The sequence below is a fragment of the Pelmatolapia mariae genome, linkage group LG10_11 (genome assembly GCF_036321145.2).
Source record: "Pelmatolapia mariae isolate MD_Pm_ZW linkage group LG10_11, Pm_UMD_F_2, whole genome shotgun sequence".
Taxonomy (NCBI): Eukaryota; Metazoa; Chordata; class Actinopteri; order Cichliformes; family Cichlidae; genus Pelmatolapia; species Pelmatolapia mariae.
This window is the reverse complement of record NC_086236.1, coordinates 38,069,875-38,094,614: the sequence shown is the minus strand read 5'-3', so window position 1 is coordinate 38,094,614 and position 24,740 is coordinate 38,069,875. Positions and strand designations below refer to the sequence as shown.

Genomic DNA, 24,740 nt, shown 5'->3' with positions numbered 1-24,740 from the left:
GATGTGACGAAATATTTTTTTAAATTATTGTTCAAAGAATTATCTAATATGGAGGCAATAGGCAGAGTGTTACAGGCATAGCCCTAAAGAATGTAGCCTCATGGGCCCAGTTGTAAGTAAGCTATTAAGACTCGACTGTACACTGTGTTCGTGTTTTCCTTCGAAACAATAAGTTCAGTTGGAGCAGCCTTTCAACACCTCTCTTTGTCTCTCGCTACCAAAGTTGACCCAAACAACAAAGTAAAGCTAGTTTTCGGCTACGAGGTCGACACGGAACCCGACATATTAGCCCTTTACTACGGTTCGGAGCAGCAGACCTGTTTTATATACGCGCGGAATAGTTTTCTATACAAGATCGCTGCAAAAAGTGCAGCCGTACCTAATGTCCACCTACTGTTACTCATTTTATATTAAGATTTAAAAATCTAGTTGGTATTGGTATGGCGAGTAGCCTTCAGAAAAAAATAGCTATACACCTTGTGTCACAAATTTGATTGACGACCCTAGCCTTGACCCTCCCCCCCCCTTTCCCCTCTTTCCCCTCCCCCATCGGAACTGTGTAATTTGATCCATAATCAATTTGATCCTGTTGTTTTGAAAAAATAAAAAAAAAAGTTTTTAGAGGGAGGGGGGTCTGCGGAGGGAATAAAAACAGAGAGGTCGGCGCGCACTTTTCTATGCACAGACGAGGAGATGGATCCTTTCATTCTGCAGCCCTGCGTTCCTCTGTACTTGGACGGGGAAGAGATCTGCTCTCCCGAGGCCGTAAGCATGGGAGGCAGCAGCGGCGAGTGGTCCTCGTCGATTATCAGCGACACTCCCGTCACCGTCTACAGTAACAGATCTGAAGCAACCGCTGCTCCGCGGAAAGAAGGGAGAAATAAGAACATCTTCATGTTCCGCAGCCAACTTTCTATCTGCTTGTAACCTACAGGCTGCCCACCTCGTATGTGTAAAAAAATAAATATCCCTTAGTGAATACTTAGGATACTTACTTAACCCTTGTATTATGTTGAAAAAAAATCACATTGATTATGTTGCGGGTCAAAATGACCCGCACTGTGTAAATCCACTCAGAATTGTCAAAAAACTGCAATAAAACAATAGCAACTTTATTTTCCATTAGAAAAACATTTAGAACACAGACATACAACACAGTTTGAATTACCATAACTCTTTTTAAGAACAATTTAGTAAAAGTTTTCCCTTTTTTACAAACACATTTCTTTTTAACTTGCCCGATTTTCTCAGTTTTTCAGCGTTCAACATTTTCAATTTTGTCCACATGATGGACAGAATGTGACTGTGTGCTTTCTGCAGATGTACTTTTTGCATTTCTCACAAACAGTGCTTGTTTTAATGTCTTCTCGTGAGGGACAGACCTGGCATCTTTTCCGTTTCTTTATACCTGGTTCCACTGAATCCACTGCAGATTGGTTGGATGGTGCACACTTGACCTTTTCAATGACAGCTGCTGCTGCTGGGGATCGAGCTGGTCTGACTCGCATCTGGATCTTGGGAGTGACAAGACTTTTTCCCAGTTCTTCCAGGAAAAGGCGACGTCGGTACAATTTACCCGCATTCCAATGTTGGTTGATTTCAGTCCACAGGACATAGGCATTGTAAGCAGACACATCCAAAATATTGTAGAAAATTACCAAGGGCCAACGAGCTGTCTTGCGCTGGCAGCTGTATGTCGCTGTGACTTTGTCAAGATTGTCTACTCCTCCTTTGGTGGAGTTGTAGTCTAGGATCATTTGTGGTTTTTTGTCATCTCTTGTGCTCAGCGATGCATCTGTGTGCATTGTGCTCATGACAAGAACGTTCTTGTTTTTCTTTGGGCAATATGAAACAACTGTTGCTTTCTCAGTGAAAACAAATAATGAGGAATGCAGAGATCTTCCCTGCATCTTCAAAATTTCACTGGGAAGTTCTGGCTTATTTCTTCTGATTGTTCCCAACATAGTCAGTTTTCTCTTCTGAAGTTCCTCTCCAAGCCAGTAGGATGTAAAGAAATTGTCACAGGTGATGTTATGCCCTTGCAGCCCTTCACTCATCTGCAGCACCACACGCATCCCCTGATTCTTCTCAGATGCTCCTCCAGGTAGCTTTCCAGTGTACACTTGCATATTCCATGCATAGCTAGATTTTGCATCACAGGCTGCCCATATTTTGATGCCATACTTGGCCGGCTTGTTGGGCATATACTGTCGGAAAGGACAGCGACCCCTGAATGGGACAAGGCGCTCATCAACAGTAACATGGGGACCAGGGTTGTACAACAAAGGTAGAATTTCCACCCATTTATCCCATACATCTCTGATTGCAGCAAGTTTGTCTCTTTCACGTCGACCAGCTCTGGTTTCACGGTTGTCAAATCTGATCACACGAGATATCTTGAGAAATGTCTCCAAAGACATTGTTGCTCGAAAGATTGGCCTTCCATTCTCTTCATTCCATAGACTTGCAGTTGCTTCTCCCTTGGACCTGTATACACCAGCTAATATCAGAATTCCAATATAAGCATGCAAGTCAGTCTGATCCAGTGGCTTCCACTTCTCTTGAAATACACGCCTCCCTTCCAGGTTAGTCATGTCCAGTATGATCCTTTCTATTGGAGGGGATATGAAGAGTTGAAATGCTGATTGAATATCATCAACTCGTGTGATGGCAAATCTTGTAGGACCAGGAGTCATTTTGATGACATTAGAAGATGACAGCCTGCCTTGACTTCGGTGTGGTGATAATGACCATTTTATATTACCATCTTTAGATGTCCATGTCTCCTCTGTGGATGATGATTGCTGCATTCCTTGGTTTTCATTAGATGTAGAGATGGCGGCACACTCTCCCTCAGAATCCTCCTCCTCGTCTGAAAATTGGCAGTCTGGATCATCAATAACATTGTCCTCGGCCTCTGAAAGATCCTCAGTCTCTGAAACATCTTCTTCTTCATCACTATCCCAGTTGAAAAGCAGTGATAAAGCTTCTTCAGTCGTTAACCTCCTGGAGCTCATTTTTGGTGTGTTGAAATGACATGAGAACAGTGACAAGAATAGGGGAGAGAAAGTTTCTTGCATACACACCTGGGTCTGAATGTATATTCAGAAGCAGTCAAAACAAAGTACATCAAAGAGAAATGTTTATTTTGGATCTGAACAACTTTTTACTTACATAAAAGTGTGCGGGTCAAAATGACCCGCAACATCATCTTTGTATACAAACACTGCAGAGACATTCCAGGACACATCAAAGTGTCCATATTTTACACACCAGTTCATGACCCCAGATAAGGAAAAGTCATAAGGTTTCATGAAGAAAAAGAAAGGATGACCAGTACTTTGGTACACAAAAAAACTGGAATGGGTCAAATTGACCCTTAACATAATAAGAAGGTTAAACAATTAAATCACCCTCGGATGAGGTATTTTGGTTTTGTGCAGCCACTCCTTCTCAGACCAAAGTAAAGAGTTTTTCTTCATGTTTGAGCTCCTTTTACATCAGGTTTTCTCATTAGCAGAAAATAGACGGAATCCCTAAAAGAAAATGGTCTTGTTTTACACACACACCGCAGGTCAAGAAGGAGTCAACAAACCGCTCTAATCATTATCAGTATTTCTTAATGCTTATAACCTACAGCGCGCCCACCTCGTATGTGTAAAGTAAGCCTTAGTGGAAAAAAAAAGGTTCAAAATATTATTATTAAAACACCTATATGAGGTATTTTGGTTTTGTGCAGCCACTCCTTCTCAGACCAAAGTAAAGAGTTTTTCTTCATTTTTTGAGCTACTTTTCCAAAACAGGTTTTCTCAGTAGCAGAAAACTGTCGACAGACATGAACTCTAAAAGAAAACGGTCTTGTTTTACGCACATCGAGGAGGAGTCAACAACCCCTCTAATCGTTATTAGTATTTCTTAATGCCTCCAGCCAAGCAAAGAATTTCATAGAGGCCTCAACTCCTTGTACGTGCAAAATAACCCCGAGTAAAAAAAAAGAAAAAAAAGAAAAAAAGCACATATTCAGAACTCTATCCCAAGTATTTTTATTAAAACACCTATATGAGGTATTTTGGTTTTGTGCAGCCACGCCTTCCTAGATCAAAGTAAAGAGTTTTTCTTCATTTTTTGAGCTACTTTTACAACAGGTTTTCTCAATAGACAGAAAAACAGAAACCCTAAAAGTAAACGGCCCTGTTTTACGCACATCAAGAAGGAGTCAGACGACCGTCAGTTCATCCCGGTCAATTACCTCCGAGAGCTCAGGATGCTTCCTCCGTCTTGTACCATAAGCGTATGAGAAAAAAAAACCTATTATTTTTGTAAGAGTGAGAGAGAGAGAGAGAGAGCGCGAATCGAACAAACTTTTCTACAACACGATATACCACTCCGGGTCAGGAGGGGCGATATAGCACGGACCGGCCGGATGGAAGCATAACCGGAAGCATGGCAGGGACTTTCCCTTTGACCTTCATCCTGCTCCATGATCAGCCATTAAATCTTTCCTCAATATTGCTGTAATGTAACAACAATGTTAGTTTTTTAAGATCAGACAGGTCTCAAAACATTCCTTACACACAGTCACTGAATTAGCATCTGCGGCACAAATAAGCTTCAGGGACTGACTTGTTTTTTAGAACCGACCTTTGACACTAGGATGTTGGCTTAATTTTTACACAAAGAGAAATTTGACCCTAATAATAAAAAACACGATACTGTGGTGAATACTTACCTCAACTTTGATGGGTTTTTTTCACAGCTATTTATTTAGAAAAAAGTAAACAGGACACAATGCACATTGCAGAGAACATGAATGGGAATTCCTCCTCTCTATACTTAGACGCCTCCCTAACAAATGCCAAGTCATCATCTCCATATTGTGTGTCCCACTTTTCAAGTTTCATTGAAGTGTATCCAAGTGCACAAGATGTAAAGCAATCTATTAGTTTTTTAAGTCCCCGGTCTAACAAGATGCCATTCATTTAGGAGACTAACCATTTTTTGATTTTAAATTGTGCTAACTTCAACGCACTAATGTTACAAATAAAACATATCAGAACTCATTTTTGTTGGACACAAGAACAACTCAAGCATATTTTTCGGGAGCCGAAACTAGGGCTTACAAGTTTGCCGTGCCCCCTGGGGACCAGTGCGAGGTTGTGCGGCGTGGAGGGTCCAGACACTCCCACAGCGCAGACTTTGCTATCCGCACAGAGCGTTTCTGGTGTGTCTCATGCAAAAGAGACAATACAGCGTGTTTCTCTGCTCCCGGTAAGCATGTCCTTTATAAATATCTCTTTGATTATTTAAACAGTGTTTAAATTGTGACTCGTTTGTTATCCAAAAACATTTTATCTATGTTACTGATTTAAAATATACATAGATATCTTTCAAGTTTTTAGCTCAAACAGACTCTTGAGCAAAATACGTAATGGCATAACCGGTGTGCACCCTAATGTACATCTGTTAAGTGTATGTTAATCAGTACATGAAGCGTATGTCTTTAAAGAGTCCATCATTTGTGAATTTACAGATTTATTTTTTTAACCGCAGTTTTCACAAACTGTGGATGATGAAATTATTGTAGAAAATGTCTTTAAACTAATCGCTGTTCCTACTTTCTGAGCTACTTCTTTACTATGTGAATAAAAAATTTGAACGAGAAAGGATTTAAAGACACTTTGAAGCAAAGGTAAAAACTTTGTAATGAAATTTATGTGACCGTTCTTCTGAAATCCGACACAGTGAAAATCAAAGAGCTGCTGCAATCCTCTGTATTAATGATCTTTCTGTTTCTCTCCTTCTGTGTGTGTGTGTGTGTGTGTGTGTGTGTGTGTGTGTGTGTGTGTGTGTGTGTGTGTGCGCTCACAGAGGGGAGGTCACGGCAGGAGTTCCCTGAGTTGACACGTATGAACCATAAAGTCAGTTTGGACTGAGGAGCAGTTGGTAAACTACATTCAGTGCATGCACAAGAAATCAAATCTCTGTATCACAATGATTTCAATAAAACCTTTTATGGGGACAAATTACCGTAGATCATTAATAGGGAAGAAAAAAGAAGGATCGCATCAGCAATGGGAGACAGTAGTCTTGACACGTGCTTTTAACTTAAAACACAAAAAACTCAGCTACAGCTGGTAAGATTTATGGTATAAACCAGACTTTCACAGTCTGCATCTTTACAGGGTTTTTTTCTGCTTTTGTTCACTCCTAGTGTGATTAAAAAACAACAACCACAGAGCCCACTTACTATTAGTCGCTTTTACTCCCCTAAACAGTCAGTTGACTGAGAGTAATCCAATCCATTATTGTGAACGCTGAAGGAGATGTGCTCCATAGTCAAACTTATATTTCCTTAACTTACATCCTATGTTTGGTTTAATCCCCTTGATTGGAAATTGGTTAAACCGTTGCTCATCTTATGTCCGAATGACGGCAGATAATTCTGATGAAAAGGAAACTGACCCCGTAAGCACTTTGCAGCTGAGTCGAGGGCTCGTGGAAATAAGGTCAAGGAGGTGTCCGGCGTGAGTGCGGCCTGACATTCCATTTGGGACATCTGGCAGACTCATCAGTGTAACTCGGGGTGTGAGCAGCAACTCCTGTATACTGAACATAAGAAAAGTAATGTGTAGTGCTAAACCGAGATTCCAGGGCAAAATGCAATACATTTTGGTTTTTGCTACATTAACAACTTTTCCAACTCTGATTCTCTGCAGGACCAACACGGACATCTGTTCAGACTGAAATCCAGTTCAGACGGCACACGCAACATGTTCAAGCTTGCACGGAGGCCTTTCAGTAAATATACGAAGATGGTTAAGGCGAGAGATTGCTATTCTGTCTTTTACATCGGTACAAAGGGAGGACTAAATGCCAAAAAAGAGAAAAGTTTTTTAAAAAATGACGCTTTAAAACAGTTCAAGTATCTTTGTGTTTACGGGGAGAAGGGAATAACTGCGGCCGAGGCTCTGAAAAGAGACGGTCGCTTCGTCGATGACCTGGGCTACTTTGAGCTGGTTAACATCGACGACGAACGTAAGACTGAGTGCACAGACATAATTGATTGTCTGGACAATAAGAAATTCCAGATATGTTTTCCACAGGGAGCAGATACGGATGTAGCCATCCCAGGGCAGCAGAAACCTCCACACGCATCAAATAATGCAAAGCGCATCGGTGGAATGACATCGGTCTTAGGTGTAGCACGGCAGAACGGATTGAGTCTAAAAACGGCAATCAAAGAATCGGGTAGCAGCATTGACCGTAAGGAGATTTACGATCTACTTTGTCAGCAGTATCCGCGTCTGAAACGATGGATGGAGAGTAGATTCCCCAAAAATTCTTTCCAGGAAGCACTGAAATACAGGAAGGAGAACTTTGGAAAGGGCCGACAGTCTTTTACTGAAATTCGCAGTGTTATGTTGCTGCTCGAACTGAGCGAGTCAGTTTGTCTCATAACCGGTTCCTTCATAAAGCAAGGCACAGGCTTTGTGCTATTTGACAACTTTGTCTTGACCAACGCCCACTTATTCGACTACTGGGTTAAATCAAACACACCTAACTGGCGTGAATTTGTAAACGTTACCGTGGTCTTTAACTTTGAAGACCAAGAGTCAGACAGGAACAACCTTAGCGCTAAGGTGTTCATCGGTGACGATAAGTTAGATTATGTCATACTTAAGCTAGAAACAGAGAAAGTGCCGCCGGGGCTCCTTAAGAGATTTGGACCTGCGCCTTCAGACGGCGAGGCCTGTGTCGTCGGACACCCAGGAGGAGGAGTGAAAAAAATGAGTCCTACGTGGGTCGTGGAGAAAGAGAGGCGAGAGAATAATGACAATTTAGAAGACTGCGAGGAATTTTGCAGTCTTTGCGAAATCAATCAGCAGATCAAAAACGACCCGTATGAAAATATCTACGTCACCTACAACACTCTCATGTACCACGGCTCTTCCGGCTCCCCGGTTTTCGATGCAGAGGGACGAGTGTTTGGTTTGCACAGTGGAGGGTTTTTCTACGGGTTTCCGAACCTTAGCGAGAATGTGATTGAGTACGCCTTTCCTCTGCTCACTATATTTGAAAACTTTGTGGATAATCTGAAGAAAGATGGGTATGGGGAGGCGTTGGAAAGAGTTGAGGAGGAAGCGAAGGGAAATCCTCACCTAGAAAACATTATAGCCTCTGTTGTGGGGTCAAAGCAAGGCGTACCTGACGCGTTGTTGCAGGAAGTTGAGAGTAAAGCAGATTCTGAGGAGATCGGTGATGGCTGTGTAGAGACAGAATGATCCTGCGAGTTTTTTTATTTATTTCACATCCCCCCAAAAACACCATTTTTAAAGTTATGTTCTTGCATTGTATTTTTATGTTCTGAAGTATTATACCCAGTCTCATTTCTTCAAGCCACGCCCTCTAATGCTCATGTTGTCTCTGCGTATCTACCTCTTCACTGAGATCACAACCTTGGCCCCCCTGTCAGTTTTTGGCCGGCGGTCATGGGTTCCTTCCAATAATATGACGCGAGACTGGCACTTTATTAGAGAAGGCACGTATTAACAGCACAAACACTACAAACAAAATGGCTTCCTTTTATACTCTACCTACTCGGGTGAGCATCCGGACTAGCCCGAGGGTTAACTAATCAAAATAAAAACATTAACATACAATAACATTAGAGCACATAACAAACATATACATATTTCCAAAACGTACTATAAACAAATCAGTAACATATGCTTCAACCATTACTATCTAACCAAACTCCCCTAACCCGGCACACTGGTCTGCTCTTAAGCAGGTGATTAAGCTGCTTCCACATCCTGCAAGAAGCAACCGGGACAGGTGACTACTTTTACAAATTCTCTTTTCACATATGTTTTAGGTTACCGACAAATGATTAAATGTAAGCAGCTCTACCTTTGACTCTTTTCTGACACAGGTAGGATGGACCTTGTCGCTTCACAAGTTGTCATTTTAATCCTACATCCAAAAAACCTAATAAAGAATTCATAAGAACTAGTGCGTTGTTTTTATTATATTATTTTTAATTCCCAATCAATCAGTTAATTAATAAAAATGCCCTGGTTTCCATTGCATCCCCTAAAATTCCAAATACCTGAGATTAATTATGAGGTGCTGTTAGATCAAGGAAACCAAGCCTTTCTTAACAATGGTACTGCCCTGCATCCTAGTACCAAACTGAAATCTGATATATTGCAGAGTTTGGTATCAGAAATGGTCGAATACAAAATGCGTCCTCCCAGTGCAGAATTTGATAATGCGGCTGTGGCCCTGATAACAGAGTATCCGTGCTTATATGAGCAAGGTTCAGTCACTGGCTATTAAGAATGGAAAGCCATCCTGAAATACAAAATGGCAAACCAAACATTTTTCAAATACAGCCTTTCACAGATGAAGCCCTTTACCACAAGTACACAAGTTTGATTTATCCTGCTGCTGCTCCTTCCTCCCTTTGAAGGGGGAGAAGTAAATAGTACCGATAACTATTTATTGGCTGGCAAAACAAACAACTTATCACCGTGCTTGTCCCAAAAGTTGGATTGTTATCACCATGAATGAAAGCTTAGAGGTGAGTGTTTTCTCTGTTCAATCAATTTATTCATAAGCACATGTAAGAACAACAACAGGCTGACCATAGTGTTGTACATAGCAAAAAAGCAGATCAAACACAGACAAAGTACAGAACAAAACTCTGTTATAATTAAAAGCTACAGATTAAAAAATGTATTTTCAAGCGGGTTTTAAAAATGTCAAGTGTTGGAGATCCTCATTTCAAGAGGCAGAGGCCGTTTATCAATGCCCAAGTACGCGAGTACGTACTCGCGTTCTCGGTGAGTACGTACCCGCCGAGAACGCACGGGAGTACGTACCCGCCGAGAACGCGAGCACGGACTCGTGATTTGTAAAGTCGGAACACCAGCGTACGTGATGATGTCACAGGTCCAGAGTTTTTACTGCCGTCCCCTCTTAATTTAACTGTAAGTAACATGTTATGAAGCTTAACTTTAATCACAGCCAAACCGGTTTACTCAGGAACAAATAAAACACTGAAATAAACCAAACATTAACATTTAGAAGTGATCTAAGTGACTTATATATCATTGTTAACCTCAGTAGTGAAACCTCTATTAATAAAAATAGTGTACATCTACATACGTGTACATACCTTAATAAAAACATGCAGGTGAGATGTTAGAACGCTTTTATTTCTATTCTAGTGGACACTCAATACTATAGACAGCTGCTGGGGTTTCTTTAACCTGAGTAGTGAGAAGTCCGCGAGCGGTTTGGGGGGGGGGGTTGGAAACGATGTGCCGGGAGTCCGCTGTTGAGTTTTGGACGAAATGCATTCTGGGATATTTAGCTGTCCCAAGTCTACACCGATGCATGCTCGATAAAACGGGCGGATCGAGAACACATCCGGGACTTTTTCGCGTTCTCGGCTTGATGCGTACTTCGAATTGGAACAGTACTTGGTCTCCGACTGATGACGTATCACGAGTACACGAGAACGCAAGTACGCACAAGTACGCATATTGATAAACGCCCAGACTGTTCCAAAGTTTGGGCGCAGCAATCGCAAAGGCCCGGTCTCCCACAGAGGGCTGTGAGGCGGGAGAGGGCTGTGAGGCGGGAGAGGGCTGTGAGGCGGAAGAAGGCTGTGACGGGTAAGGTAAGCGACCCATGTAGTAGGTGACGTCAGACGCCGGAGATTTGGCGAAAAAAGAACAAATGGTAGTGTAGAATTTAACAAAGTTTCTTTAGCTTCACTATTACCAAATATACTAATCAAATTGTCATATAACTAACCACTTCTGTCCTATCATCTCTAACACCCTGGAGGACAACGGGGAGAGTTTAGACGCTCTCCAAGATTACATCGACCGCTGTTTCCAAGATATAGTAATGAAGAAGGCCCAGAGTGCATCTTCCCCGGCCAAAAGTGAGACGCCGTCATCGAAGAGATGTCGCCCGGCAGACTCCCCCGGAACAACATCGCCTGCCGGCAAAGACATTGCAGACATCCTGGAGTCAATCGACAGGCGATTGTCCAGTTTCGATGCGAGGCTGTCCCTGGTGGAGGTTTTACACCGGGAATTTAAATCTCTGAGAGAATCCCTGGAATTCAGCCAGCAGCAGGTGGAAACGCTTGCCGCTGAAAATGCCACGCTACGGGAGTCGGTCAAATCTCTCACTGATAACGTGACCCAGCTAAACATAGAAAACAAAAAAATAAAAGAATCCGTTATCGATCTACAAGCCCGTAGCATGAGAGATAATCTTGTGTTTTCTGGTATTCCAGAATCTCCCGGAGAGGACGCGGAGGCAATGGTGAAAAGCTTCATTAAAATCCACCTGAAGCTGCCGGAGGACACCGTAAAAAACATCGACTTCGATAGAGTGCATCGCTTGGGGGGCGTGAGGTCGCGGACCGGGAGACCACGTCCCATTGTGGCCAAATTCGGCCAATTCAAACAGAAGGAGCAGGTGAAGAGTCGCGGCAGGGAGCTGAAAGGAACGGACTTCAGCGTGAACGACCAGTTCCCCAAAGAGATCCTGGAACGACGCAGGGTCCTGTTCCCAGTCCGACGTAGTTTTATTCAGAAAGGCTCCCGGGCTGTCATTGCCGTGGACCGGCTCTACGTGGACGGACAGCTCTACCGCGACCCCGGCACCACTCCGTGGTTATATTGACTGCACTCCAGATAAGAACCCGCTACACTCTTTTCTTATTCACTCACACGCTCTCCTTTGACATGTGTTTGACCTAGTAATATCAATATGATGTCATAGCAGATATAACACCGTCACCCTCCGTTATTGTGTTAATTAGAATGTTTCCGTTTCTTTTCTTTTTTTTGTTGTCACTCACAGTTAATGTGGTTTCTTTCTTTCTCTTTTCTTCCACTGCTGTGATCACCTACCTCCCCACTCACCTACAAACAACACCCTCTATTTCTGCATATTCACACACCACGATCACGCAAACACATGCGCTCAACGGCAGCACATCTACAACAACCTCACACAGCGCACAGACTTACAGGACACATAAGCAAGCCACGGGTCTTCATATTAGTGAATATTCACACACATAGTCAGACTTATGGATTCTCTCACCACAATTTTTTCCTCTCTTTCTATTCACAAACAAGTGATGTTTCCACATTCTCTTCACCTGTCTAAAGGAAACACCCAGCATATATCGTTAGACATACACACACAATTATGGGCACACTGAGGTTTGTCACATGGAATATAAATGGAGCCGGCACCAGAGGAAAGAGGTTAAAGATATTTAACCAGCTTAAAAAACTACAGGCAGATGTTGTTTTATTACAAGAAACTCACAGACCTGTCACAGGTTTAAATGAACTTAAAACACCTGAGTTTCCTACTGTGTTAGGAGCCTGTTATAACTCTAGACAAAGGGGAGTAGCAATTTTAATACATAAAAATGTTAATTTTACAGTACTCGATACAGTTATAGATCCAGAGGGTAGATTTCTAATTATTAAACTATCAATATTGAACAAAAAGCTATGCATTGTAAGTATATACGGTCCAAATGTTGATGATCCCTCATTCTTCCACGGTTTTTTTAGTGCACTCTCTGAACACCTTGATTGCACACTCATTCTTGGGGGAGACCTCAACCTGGGACTAAATGAAGAAATGGATAGGCTCAACACAACAGGAACTCAGCGTAATTGGCAGTCCACAAATATAATCAAACAGTATATGAGCGACTATGGCCTTTGCGATGCATGGCGCTCCCTCCACCCCAACAGTAAGGAATATTCTTTCTTCTCACATGTTCATCACTCCTATTCTCGTCTGGATTATTTTTTGGTCAGCAGCTCACTGCTGAGTGACATTTCAGACACTGAGATTCACCCTATAGCTGTCAGCGATCATGCTCCTGTATCTTTAACATTGATGCTCAAGAATAATACTACACCAAGTAAAAACTGGAGATTTAACACATCACTGCTCAAAGATGAAGACTTTATTAAATATTTTAAAAAAGAATGGACTTCATATTTAGACTTTAACGACACTCCCGGAACATCTGCTTCTGTTCTATGGGAAGCAGGGAAAGCTGTGATGAGAGGTAAAATAATTTCTTTCTCATCACATAAAAAGAAAGAAGAAAACAAAAATATTCAGGAATTAGAAAAAAACCATCAAATCCTTAGAAGAAGCCTACGCGTCCCACCAAGATCAAGAAATAATGAACAAAATATGCAAAACAAAACTAGAATTAAATGAAATTATTAATAAAAAAACAGAATTCCTAGTACAAAGACTTCGCTTGCAGAATTTTGAACACAGTAACAAATCCGGTCGATTTCTAGCTAACCAGTTAAAAATAAATAAAGAAAAAACAACTATATGTGCTGTTAAAGATCTATCGGGGAACACAATATATGACCCTGGAAGAATAAACAACATTTTTAGGGATTTCTATGAAACTTTATATTCACCACAAATAAACCCATCTAATAATGAAATTGATCAGTTTCTTGACAACGTAAATCTTCCGAAATTACTAGACAGTCAAGCAATGGCACTGGATTCGCCACTGACGCCAGGTGAACTCCAGGAAGCCCTGATAAGTATGCCCAATAATAAGGCTCCAGGTCCCGACGGCTTTCCTGCAGAATTCTACAAAGAATTCTGGACAATTTTGGCACCAGTATTCCGCGGAATGTTGCAGGAAATCAAGGAAAATGGCAGACTTCCATCAAATATGAATTCTGCCAACATTAGTCTCCTACTAAAACCAGGCAAGGACCCTTTATTTCCCTCAAGCTATCGTCCAATATCTCTTATAAATGTAGACCTCAAAATAATCTGCAAAGCTCTCTCAAAGAGACTAGAGAAAATAACCCCCCTTTTAATTCATCCTGACCAAACTGGTTTCATAAAAGGTAGACACTCATCAACAAACACTCGTAGATTACTTAATTTAATAGACTACTCATGCAGTAAAAACATTGAAACCATAATATTATCTCTAGATGCAGAAAAAGCATTTGACAGAGTAAACTGGAAATTTCTATTTGCAACTTTACACAAATTTGGTTTTGGAACCTCTTTCATAAACTGGATAAGAATATTATACAATTCTCCAACAGCTTGTATCAGGACAAATGACCAGACATCCTCCAGCTTCTGTCTCCTGAGGGGCACCAGGCAGGGATGCCCACTCTCCCCTTCACTTTTTGCAATTTTTATCGAACCACTAGCGGCAGCATTTAGACAGGCCACAACAATTAAGGGCATAAAATGTAAGAACGTAGAACATAAAATCAGTCTCTATGCAGATGATGTGTTGCTTTTTCTGCAAAACTCACAAACCAACCTTTCTGAGGTAATTACTCTAATAAACTGGTTTTCAAGAGTTTCAGATTATTCAATTAACTGGTCAAAATCTACAGTTCTTCCCATTAACTGCTCCTTCCATAACTCTTCTTCTGCCCCACTACAATCTGGAAACATTAAATATTTGGGTATTAATGTTTCTCCTAAGCTTTCAGGCTTAACTAAATTAAACCACATCCCACTTCTTAAGAAAGTAGAAGGTGATCTGACTAGATGGAAATCTTTACCCATATCACTCATGGGAAGGGTCGCCACTATAAAAATGATGATCTTGCCAAAAATAAATTACTTATTTTTAATGATCCCTAACAAACCATCACAAGATTGGTTCAGATCTCTGGATTCATATATTTCTAAATTCCTTTGGAAAGATAAACCCCCGCGTATCAGCTTAAAAACGCTACAAAGAACTAAGGATAAAGGAGGATTAGATCTGCCTAATTTTCAACAATACTTTTTAGCCAACAGGCTTCAGTTCATTTCAGAATGGTTAAAACATACCCTCTTAGATGAGCCCTGGCTAGATGTTGAACAGGCACTATGCAATGATCTAGAGATTTCAGACCTACCATTTATCAGCTCAAACATCAAAAGACATGAATGCTTCAAAAGTGTTAACATCAGCTCTTCTCTGACAGCATGGTGGGAGTTTCTAAAAATAACGGAGTCTTCATTAATCCCATGCAAACGTACACCTATCTGGAATAACCCTGACATATTACAAAACAATAATATGATTAATTTTCCAGAATGGAGTTGTAAAGGAATTAAATACTTAGAACATATATTAGAGGGAACAGAATTTATTTCATTTGACAGACTAGTTGCACAATATGGGATCAACAAGAAAAGGTTTTTAGAATATCAACAAATTAAATCCATAGTAAAAAAGAAATTTTACCCCAGTCAAGCTGAATTACAAACACCACCAAGTGTGGTACATTTTCTTACTCTTAAATCCCCCAAATTATTATCTAAAATATACAGAACACTTTCTAAAATAGATGAATCAGTATCCCTTCGTATTGCAAAGTGGGAAGCAGATTTATCAGTAAGCTTAGACCAAAACTTCTGGTCTCAGGTATGCTTAAAAACCTTTAAATTGATTAAAAATCCCAGTCTGCAATTAATACAATACAAAATACTACATAGAGTGCACTATACTGGTCATCGGATGTTCAAGATGGGCTTTACATCTTCCAACAACTGCTCACACTGTCAAGGCAATACACCAGACAATTACATCCACGCTCTTTGGTTCTGTTCACCAGTTCAGAAGTTTTGGCGTGAGATATGTGAAGACTTATCAAAGTGCCTGAAATGTAAAATTCCAGCCTCCCCTTTAGTGTGCTTGTTGGGAAAATTGGATGATGTCACTACAGAAACTAATACAGTCCACATGGTTTTTACTGCCCTATGCATCGCCAAGAAAACGATCCTCATGAACTGGAAAAATAAAAATAATCTTAATTCTAGCCAATATAGAAACCATCTAATAGATCACATTAGTCTTGATACAGCCTCTGCCACCACATTAGATCAATCCCTCTGGGCTCCTTTGATCGGCTCCGTCACCTAGAGGGGGTGGGGGGTCGTGGTTTGGTCCCGTCTTAGCTATTGTGGTTGATGTGGAGGTTGGGACGGGCTTAGGGCGCCTGGAGGACCCCTAGAGACGTTATCCCGGGAGGGCTCAACCCGGGGGGCTGTGGTCATAACCTGGTCAGTGGCTCTGGTCGCTCTTAGAGGGTGTTCTCCTCGTGGCTGCGTGCAGCGGGGGTTGGGGGATGGTCTGTGCTGGCGGACGTAGGTTACTGGCCTGGTGGCCTGGCTGCCCCTGAGTGGATCCGGGTCAGGCGGGGGGGCTTGGGGTTCGGGGGTGCTTCGTCTCCGTGATGGGGCTCTGGCTGGGCCTTGGGGGCTTCGGTCCTAGTCGGTGTGTCGCCGAGGTTGTGGGCGGGTGGGTGCACGGGGGCTCAGCCCTGGCGCAGGGGGCCTCTGGTGCATCGGCCTAACTGGGGGGCTCTTTAACTGGCGGGGAGGTGTTCCATCCTTGCAGAAGTCCACTCTGCAGGTGGGGGAGAGACATAGGAGAGGTGGAGAACAAACCTAACCTGGGTGTCTGTTGTCTTGTGTAGTCTGGGAGATGATTGAATGTTAGGGTGGGTACAGTTTCCTCTGCGGTGGGGTAGGGTGGGCTTCCCTGGGTCCTGTGGGGCTTGGCGGTGCTGCTGCCGTAGGCCCCGGTCTGGATGGGCCTGGACTCCCTTGCCTTGGTGGGTGCCAGAGGACAGGGGTGCCTACTGGGGTCAGCGGGGGAGCTGGCCCTAGGGAGGAGCATCTTGCCCCTCCTTTCTTTTCCTCCCCATCCCCGGCTGCCTCCCTCTTCCCGCTCCACCACACCCACCCACACAGGTAGGGCCTTGGGGTGTGGGTGTGTCACCAGGGTGCAGGGGAGACATCCCCCCCCTCTGTCCCCTTCTGGCCACCTGTGCCTCAATTTTATTCCACAACTTAGACATCCACATTATTCACACTGTCATAACACACACATATATATAGGGCCTTGAGGGTGACCAGCCAACGGCGTCCAGTGAATGGTCTGAGTATTCAACCCTACCTCTGGCGCCGGTGCCCACCTCTCAATTTTAAATCCATGTAGACATTGAGGGTTCTCGGGAGGGGCCGTGCTAACACCTGCTGCTCTCCGGCAGCAGCACCATGCCCTCCCCTGTTTTAAATGCACTTTAGAACAACACGCAGCAACACTACACATGAGCGGGAGGAGGGAGGTATGGGGTCTTCACACACCCCCGTTCTCTGCCAGCCATCGGGGCGGGGGGCTGGGAGGAGGTGTTGGCTGACAGATTGGCCTCCCTGCTTCTGCGAGGCCTGGGGCGGTTTGCTTGCCTCCACCCCGGGGGGAAAGGGTCACATCTCTTGGGTCTGGGTGCCGTTTCCCCCTCTGGGGGCGAGGGTACCTGGACCCGGGGTATAGAGTATGTTTGGGGAGTGCGATTGTGTGTACATGTGCATATATGTCTATTCCTACGTTGGATGAGTGCTGAGTGTTTGTATATGTGTGCATGAGGGTGGGAATGCATGTTTGTGTCTGTGTGTGCCTGTTTGTCTGTGTTTATATGTCAGGTCAGGTCTTAGACTCCACCTCCCTGGGAACACCCAGGCCCTCCAAAGTGTGGAGGCCTATCTCCCCTCACCACACTCCCTGCCGGTAACTGATGCACTCAGGGGTCGGTGCATTGGTGGTTCTTGGTGTCCGGGGCTGGGCGCTCAGGTATACACCAGCTCACTCCCGGTGGCTACTTGGCGGGGCCTGGTGCCTGTCGCTCGGTCAGGCCTCTTCCGGGGCAAAGGGGGGCCCTCGAACCTCCGGCCTCGGGGCCTTCAGCTCGGTTCACTCTGGCACAGCTGGCTGCCGGCAGAGCCGGCGGGCGTGCCAGTGCAGCCCCCTCTGGCTTCTGCTCCGTGGCTACTGGGTGACCCCTCGTCTGGGGATCTCCTCAGCCCTTCCCAGGAGGGTGGCACGGATGCCCCTCCGGTGGTACTCCTTGGGCTCTCGCACTCTGGGGTCCCTGGATGTCTGGAGCCTGGATCTCCTCCATGCCTGCTTCATGCCCTGGGGGACGGGGCTATGGTCCTCCACACCCTCTAGCAGACCGTTACATGGGGAAACCTTCTGTATACAAGCGTGCTGATCCACACGGGTGTGCACATGGGTGTTCACTGTTCGTAGACATAAATTACACCTTTCTTAGCTGCTACTTCAAAGCACATTGTGCGCTGTCTGTGCTGCACAACAACATTCAATATTTAGTATTTATTGCTGTTTACACTTAGCTAGATTAACATGATGGTGTTGTGTTTAGTATGTTGCTTTGTTTTTTTTTTGCTTGTTTTCTATTCTTTTTCTCTCAACAGGTGATCCAGGAGATTTTTTTTTTCTCTTTGTCTTTGTAAGTGCCCTTTCTCACTGTCCCTCTTCCCTTCTGTTTTTCTTTTCCTTCCTCTCTTTCTTTCTCCCTTTCCTATCCCCCAATCATGTCTGTCTCATCTGTAACTACTGAAAATAAAATAAATAATAACAACAAAAGTTGATCAAATGGACCAATACGGCAATGCCATGATGATCCATTTGGCAAAATAAATCCATTTGGTATCCTTGTTGGTCTTCAGACAACAATTCTGACAGCTAAAGAACCAAATGGGACAGACAAAAAAAAAAAGAAAAAAGAAGTAGCTCAGCAAGTAGGAACAGCGATTAGTTTAAAGACATTTTCTACAATAATTTCATCATCCACAGTTTGTGAAAACTGCGGTTAAAAAAATAAATCTGTAAATTCACAAATGATGGACTCTTTAAAGACATACGCTTCATGTACTGATTAACATACACTTAACAGATGTACATTAGGGTGCACACCGGTTATGCCATTACGTATTTTGCTCAAGAGTCTGTTTGAGCTAAAAACTTGAAAGATATCTATGTATATTTTAAATCAGTAACATAGATAAAATGTTTTTGGATAACAAACGAGTCACAATTTAAACACTGTTTAAATAATCAAAGAGATATTTATAAAGGACATGCTTACCGGGAGCAGAGAAACACGCTGTATTGTCTCTTTTGCATGAGAAACGCTCTGTGCGGATAGCAAAGTCTGCGCTGTGGGAGTGTCTGGACCCTCCACGCCGCACAACCTCGCACTGGTCCCCAGGGGGCACGGCAAACTTGTAAGCCCTAGTTTCGGCTCCCGAAAAATATGCTTGAGTTGTTCTTGTGTCCAACAAAAATGAGTTCTGATATGTTTTATTTGTAACATTAGTGCGTTGAAGTTAGCACAATTTAAAATCAAAAAATGGTTAGTCTCCTAAATGAATGGCATCTTGTTAGACCGGGGACTTAAAAAACTAATAGATTGCTTTACATCTTGTGCACTTGGATACACTTCAATGAAACTTGAAAAGTGGGACACACAATATGGAGATGATGACTTGGCATTTGTTAGGGAGGCGTCTAAGTATAGAGAGGAGGAATTCCCATTCATGTTCTCTGCAATGTGCATTGTGTCCTGTTTACTTTTTTCTAAATAAATAGCTGTGAAAAAAACCCATCAAAGTTGAGGTAAGTATTCACCACAGTATCGTGTTTTTTATTATTAGGGTCAAATTTCTCTTTGTGTAAAAATTAAGCCAACATCCTAGTGTCAAAGGTCGGTTCTAAAAAACAAGTCAGTCCCTGAAGCTTATTTGTGCCGCAGATGCTAATTCAGTGACTGTGTGTAAGGAATGTTTTGAGACCTGTCTGATCTTAAAAAACTAACATTGTTGTTACATTACAGCAATATTGAGGAAAGATTTAATGGCTGATCATGGAGCAGGATGAAGGTCAAAGGGAAAGTCCCTGCCATGCTTCCGGTTATGCTTCCATCCGGCCGGTCCGTGCTATATCGCCCCTCCTGACCCGGAGTGGTATATCGTGTTGTAGAAAAGTTTGTTCGATTCGCGCTCTCTCTCTCTCTCTCTCACTCTTACAAAAATAATAGGTTTTTTTTTCTCATACGCTTATGGTACAAGACGGAGGAAGCATCCTGAGCTCTCGGAGGTAATTGACCGGGATGAACTGACGGTCGTCTGACTCCTTCTTGATGTGCGTAAAACAGGGCCGTTTACTTTTAGGGTTTCTGTTTTTCTGTCTATTGAGAAAACCTGTTGTAAAAGTAGCTCAAAAAATGAAGAAAAACTCTTTACTTTGATCTAGGAAGGCGTGGCTGCACAAAACCAAAATACCTCATATAGGTGTTTTAATAAAAATACTTGGGATAGAGTTCTGAATATGTGCTTTTTTTCTTTTTTTTCTTTTTTTTTACTCGGGGTTATTTTGCACGTACAAGGAGTTGAGGCCTCTATGAAATTCTTTGCTTGGCTGGAGGCATTAAGAAATACTAATAACGATTAGAGGGGTTGTTGACTCCTCCTCGATGTGCGTAAAACAAGACCGTTTTCTTTTAGAGTTCATGTCTGTCGACAGTTTTCTGCTACTGAGAAAACCTGTTTTGGAAAAGTAGCTCAAAAAATGAAGAAAAACTCTTTACTTTGGTCTGAGAAGGAGTGGCTGCACAAAACCAAAATACCTCATATAGGTGTTTTAATAATAATATTTTGAACCTTTTTTTTTCCACTAAGGCTTACTTTACACATACGAGGTGGGCGCGCTGTAGGTTATAAGCATTAAGAAATACTGATAATGATTAGAGCGGTTTGTTGACTCCTTCTTGACCTGCGGTGTGTGTGTAAAACAAGACCATTTTCTTTTAGGGATTCCGTCTATTTTCTGCTAATGAGAAAACCTGATGTAAAAGGAGCTCAAACATGAAGAAAAACTCTTTACTTTGGTCTGAGAAGGAGTGGCTGCACAAAACCAAAATACCTCATCCGAGGGTGATTTAATTGTTTAAGTAAGTATCCTAAGTATTCACTAAGGGATATTTATTTTTTTACACATACGAGGTGGGCAGCCTGTAGGTTACAAGCAGATAGAAAGTTGGCTGCGGAACATGAAGATGTTCTTATTTCTCCCTTCTTTCCGCGGAGCAGCGGTTGCTTCAGATCTGTTACTGTAGACGGTGACGGGAGTGTCGCTGATAATCGACGAGGACCACTCGCCGCTGCTGCCTCCCATGCTTACGGCCTCGGGAGAGCAGATCTCTTCCCCGTCCAAGTACAGAGGAACGCAGGGCTGCAGAATGAAAGGATCCATCTCCTCGTCTGTGCATAGAAAAGTGCGCGCCGACCTCTCTGTTTTTATTCCCTCCGCAGACCCCCCTCCCTCTAAAAACTTTTTTTTTTATTTTTTCAAAACAACAGGATCAAATTGATTATGGATCAAATTACACAGTTCCGATGGGGGAGGGGAAAGAGGGGAAAGTTTTTCTTCAAAAAATGAAGAAAAACTCTTTACTTTGGTCTGAGAAGGAGTGGCTGCACAAAACCAAAATACCTCATCCGAGGGTGATTTAATTGTTTAAGTAAGTATCCTAAGTATTCACTAAGGGATATTTATTTTTTTACACATACGAGGTGGGCAGCCTGTAGGTTACAAGCAGATAGAAAGTTCTTCTTTTCATTACAAGCGCCGGTGCATCTTAAGAAAGTAAAATGCATCCGCTATTGTTAAAAAATGAAATACAGAGAAAATTGTCATAATATTTAAACAGAATTCAAACTATGAGTTTGTGGAAAACTAACTGCCGCTCTGTCTCTCTATACAGCACTGACTCAACAGCTGCGTCACCCCTATGCTTCAGGAACCCTCCCTCCCTCTCTGATCTCCACAGCAACCGTACCCCTCCCCTCATGCTTATGGAACATGTTGCAACAGGTCTGAAAATGACTAGACACTTCCGGAGTATTTCTGGTAGGGTCAAAAGGTCTGGATTGAGGCCTTCAATAGTAAATATGCTGTATCTGAATATGTAGCCCCCACTTTCCACAGCCCTCAAAAGGCAGAGTCCATTCTCCCCGCAAGCTCCTCGGAGCAGGTATCTGGCTGCGGAATATGAAGATGTTCTTATTTCTCCCTTCTTTCCGCGGAGCAGCGGTTGCTTCAGATCTGTTACTGTAGACGGTGACGGGAGTGTCGCTGATAATCGACGAGGACCACTCGCCGCTGCTGCCTCCCATGCTTACGGCCTCGGGAGAGCAGATCTCTTCCCCGTCCAAGTACAGAGGAGCGCAGGGCTGCAGAATAAAAGGATCCATCTCCTCGTCTGTGCATAGAAAAGTGCGCGCCGCCCTCTCTGTTTTTATTCCCTCCGCAGACCCCCCTCCCTCTAAAAACTTTTTTTTTATTTTTTCAAAACAACAGGTGGCGCGATTATGGATCAAATTACTCCCCGGTGGGGGAGGGGGGGAAAGGGGGGGAGGGAGGGTCAAGGCTAGGGTCATCAATCAAATTTGTGACACAAGGTGTATAGCTATTTTTTTTCTTCAGTAATAGTAATAAATCACACAGCAAAAGTACATGTAGTTGTAAAAAGCATGATAATACAGTACTTGGGTGCAGAAAAACTCTATATAAGTACATTTATCATTTATGCATCTGCAACTGTGCCATAGCCTTCAATAGTTTGCGCCTTGATGACTGCTCACAGCATACAGATACAAGTATTCAATTAGAATAATCAGTGGCAAGTCACTAAATAGACAATAGCACTGTTACAGATGGAATAGCACTACCTCCTGGGTGGACTGGTGCTGAAAACACCTGTGATATGATTGAGCTTCACATAATTTATTAATATTTACTAAGGTGTTAGTAAAACTTTATCTCAGATGAATTCCAACATGTTTCATGTGTTTAATTACATGAAACATGTTCTTGTGATTTTAAACTAAATTCTGTTCTCATAATAGTAGTTCTCACAGCCTTAGCTGGGAATTTTATTACTATGACATCAACAACTCTGCTGACTAATACATATTTGAAGCTATATGGAGGTAAGCTTGTAGCATTAATTATGATGTAAAATAATCTCCCCAATTGGATGAATGTGTGCTGCCAGGACAGCTCACCTGTTAATCAGCACATGCCAAGTCATGTGTTGCTGCACATGTTACATCAAGGTTTTGTTTGTAATTAAAGGTGACACTGAGCCGGTCAGATTGGAAAGGAGGTTCGCACACCAGTGTGTATGCCAAGTGCTGCATGCGTCACTAAACATGACACTGTTGGACAATGAAGGGAAGAGAACCAGAGGAGGAAACTGAACCTGTGATTAGCAGGACGGACAGGAAAGTGACTGATAGCACCCAGTAACTAACTTTTAACTGAACTAGTCTAGGTTTTTCCATTTTCCTTGGAATACCTTTTTAGTTTTGTGCTCAAAGTCTTTGGGCCTAACATGAGCTGCATTCCTGCCTCACATAGGTAAGTTACAAGATTTAAATACTCTACCTTCCACCTACCCACTTTCTAAAGGTTTGAGGATATGAATTGTGTATTATGGTCTTTACCTTAATGATAATAGAAAATGCCTTGTGGTGACTGCTGTCTGAACTAGGAACAAATAAAGTAATTAATTATTTTAATAAATGTGTGGAATAGAGCTGTGTTGAACTACACAGTGACTATACTAAATATTGCTGACCAGTATTTCAAAAGACCTAAATGAATGGCAATGCATATACAGAAACCTATTGTGTGTTTATTTATATGTAATATGCCATAAAAGTCTTTATGAGTAGGCCTGGTCTTTCTGTTACAAATATGTTAATTACAGCACATATATTTGAAAACTAGTAGTAGTGAAAACAAATGTTCTTTGTTTTACATTCTTGTACCCTTCCCCCCTCCATGGGGTTGAGGCATTAATCAAGCTTGTACTTAGTAATTAGCTGCAGATTAACTCAGCAGGAGAAGCTGTCTCCCTCCGTATACCTACAGTATACCATATACCAACACTTGACATTTTTCTCTACTGCAAAAACCCTGTAAGTCATTCCTCAGTCCACTGCTTCCTGTAAACTTGAGCTAAGCTGGACATTCCTAAAACCCTGTTGGAAATCTCTAGACTTTGAGAGTGTGAGGTCTCTGATAGTTAACATGCAGATGTCATCCTTACGCATTTCAGTCCAGTCTACTAATGCCCATCAGCACCTTGTATAAACACTACAGTTTCACAAATGTGACATGTATATCTTATCTTTGATTTTTATACCTTGAGTTCAAATCCAATTTAGAAATTTTGAACCCTATGTCGCCAAAGTGTTTCAAAAATATTTGTGACAGGATTAAAGAAATGATGGAATGTCTCACATCCAATGAGGCTACGCATGTAGGAATAAAAACCATATCTCAGAGAGGCACACTCTGGAAAGTAATTCATTTCCATTCAGTTTTATTTATAGAGTGCTAAATCACAGAAAAAGTTGCCTCAAGGTGCTTTATACTGTAAGGTAAAGACCCTACAATACTATGAAGAAAACCCCAATGAGTCCCTGCTTGGTCTGCCTTTGGGCAAGGACTTGGCAACAGTGCGAAGGAAAAGCCATTTAACAGCAAGAAGTCCAGGCTCAGGAAGAGGCAGTCATCTGCCTCAAGCAGTTGGGGGTGAGGGGAGGAAGACAGGAAAACAGACACATTATGGAAGAGAACCAGAGATTATTAATAACTAATGATTAAATGCAGAGTGATGTATGAACACAAAGAGTAAACAGATGTGAGCAAAGAAGGAACACTCCAGCAGCCTAGGTTTTCTCTAACTGAGGGTTCAGGGTAACCTGATCGAGCCCTGTCCACGAAGAGTGTTTCACCACTGTGG

The 24,740-nt window shown here is 42.6% G+C and overlaps 2 protein-coding genes across 2 annotated transcripts; one reads left to right on the top strand and one right to left on the bottom strand.

Moving 5' to 3' along the window:
- Window positions 1-1,271: 1,271 nt before the first annotated feature.
- Window positions 1,272-3,017, bottom strand: LOC134635393 (piggyBac transposable element-derived protein 4-like). Its single transcript, XM_063484779.2, has one exon. It carries the CDS (start codon window positions 3,015-3,017, stop codon window positions 1,272-1,274), a length of 1,746 nt encoding a protein of 581 aa, XP_063340849.2.
- A 3,795-nt stretch (window positions 3,018-6,812) lies between these two features.
- Window positions 6,813-8,282, top strand: LOC134635392 (serine protease FAM111A-like). Its single transcript, XM_063484778.1, has one exon. The coding sequence runs from the start codon at window positions 6,813-6,815 to the stop codon at window positions 8,280-8,282; it is 1,470 nt and encodes a 489-aa protein (XP_063340848.1).
- The last annotated feature ends 16,458 nt before the right edge of the window (window positions 8,283-24,740 follow it).

Bases quoted from the DNA above. Each gene is read 5' to 3' on its own strand.
- LOC134635392 (XM_063484778.1), top strand. From the start codon at position 6,813: ATGGTTAAGGCGAGAGATTGCTATTCTGTCTTTTACATCGGTACAAAG.
- LOC134635393 (XM_063484779.2), bottom strand. From the start codon at position 3,017: ATGAGCTCCAGGAGGTTAACGACTGAAGAAGCTTTATCACTGCTTTTC.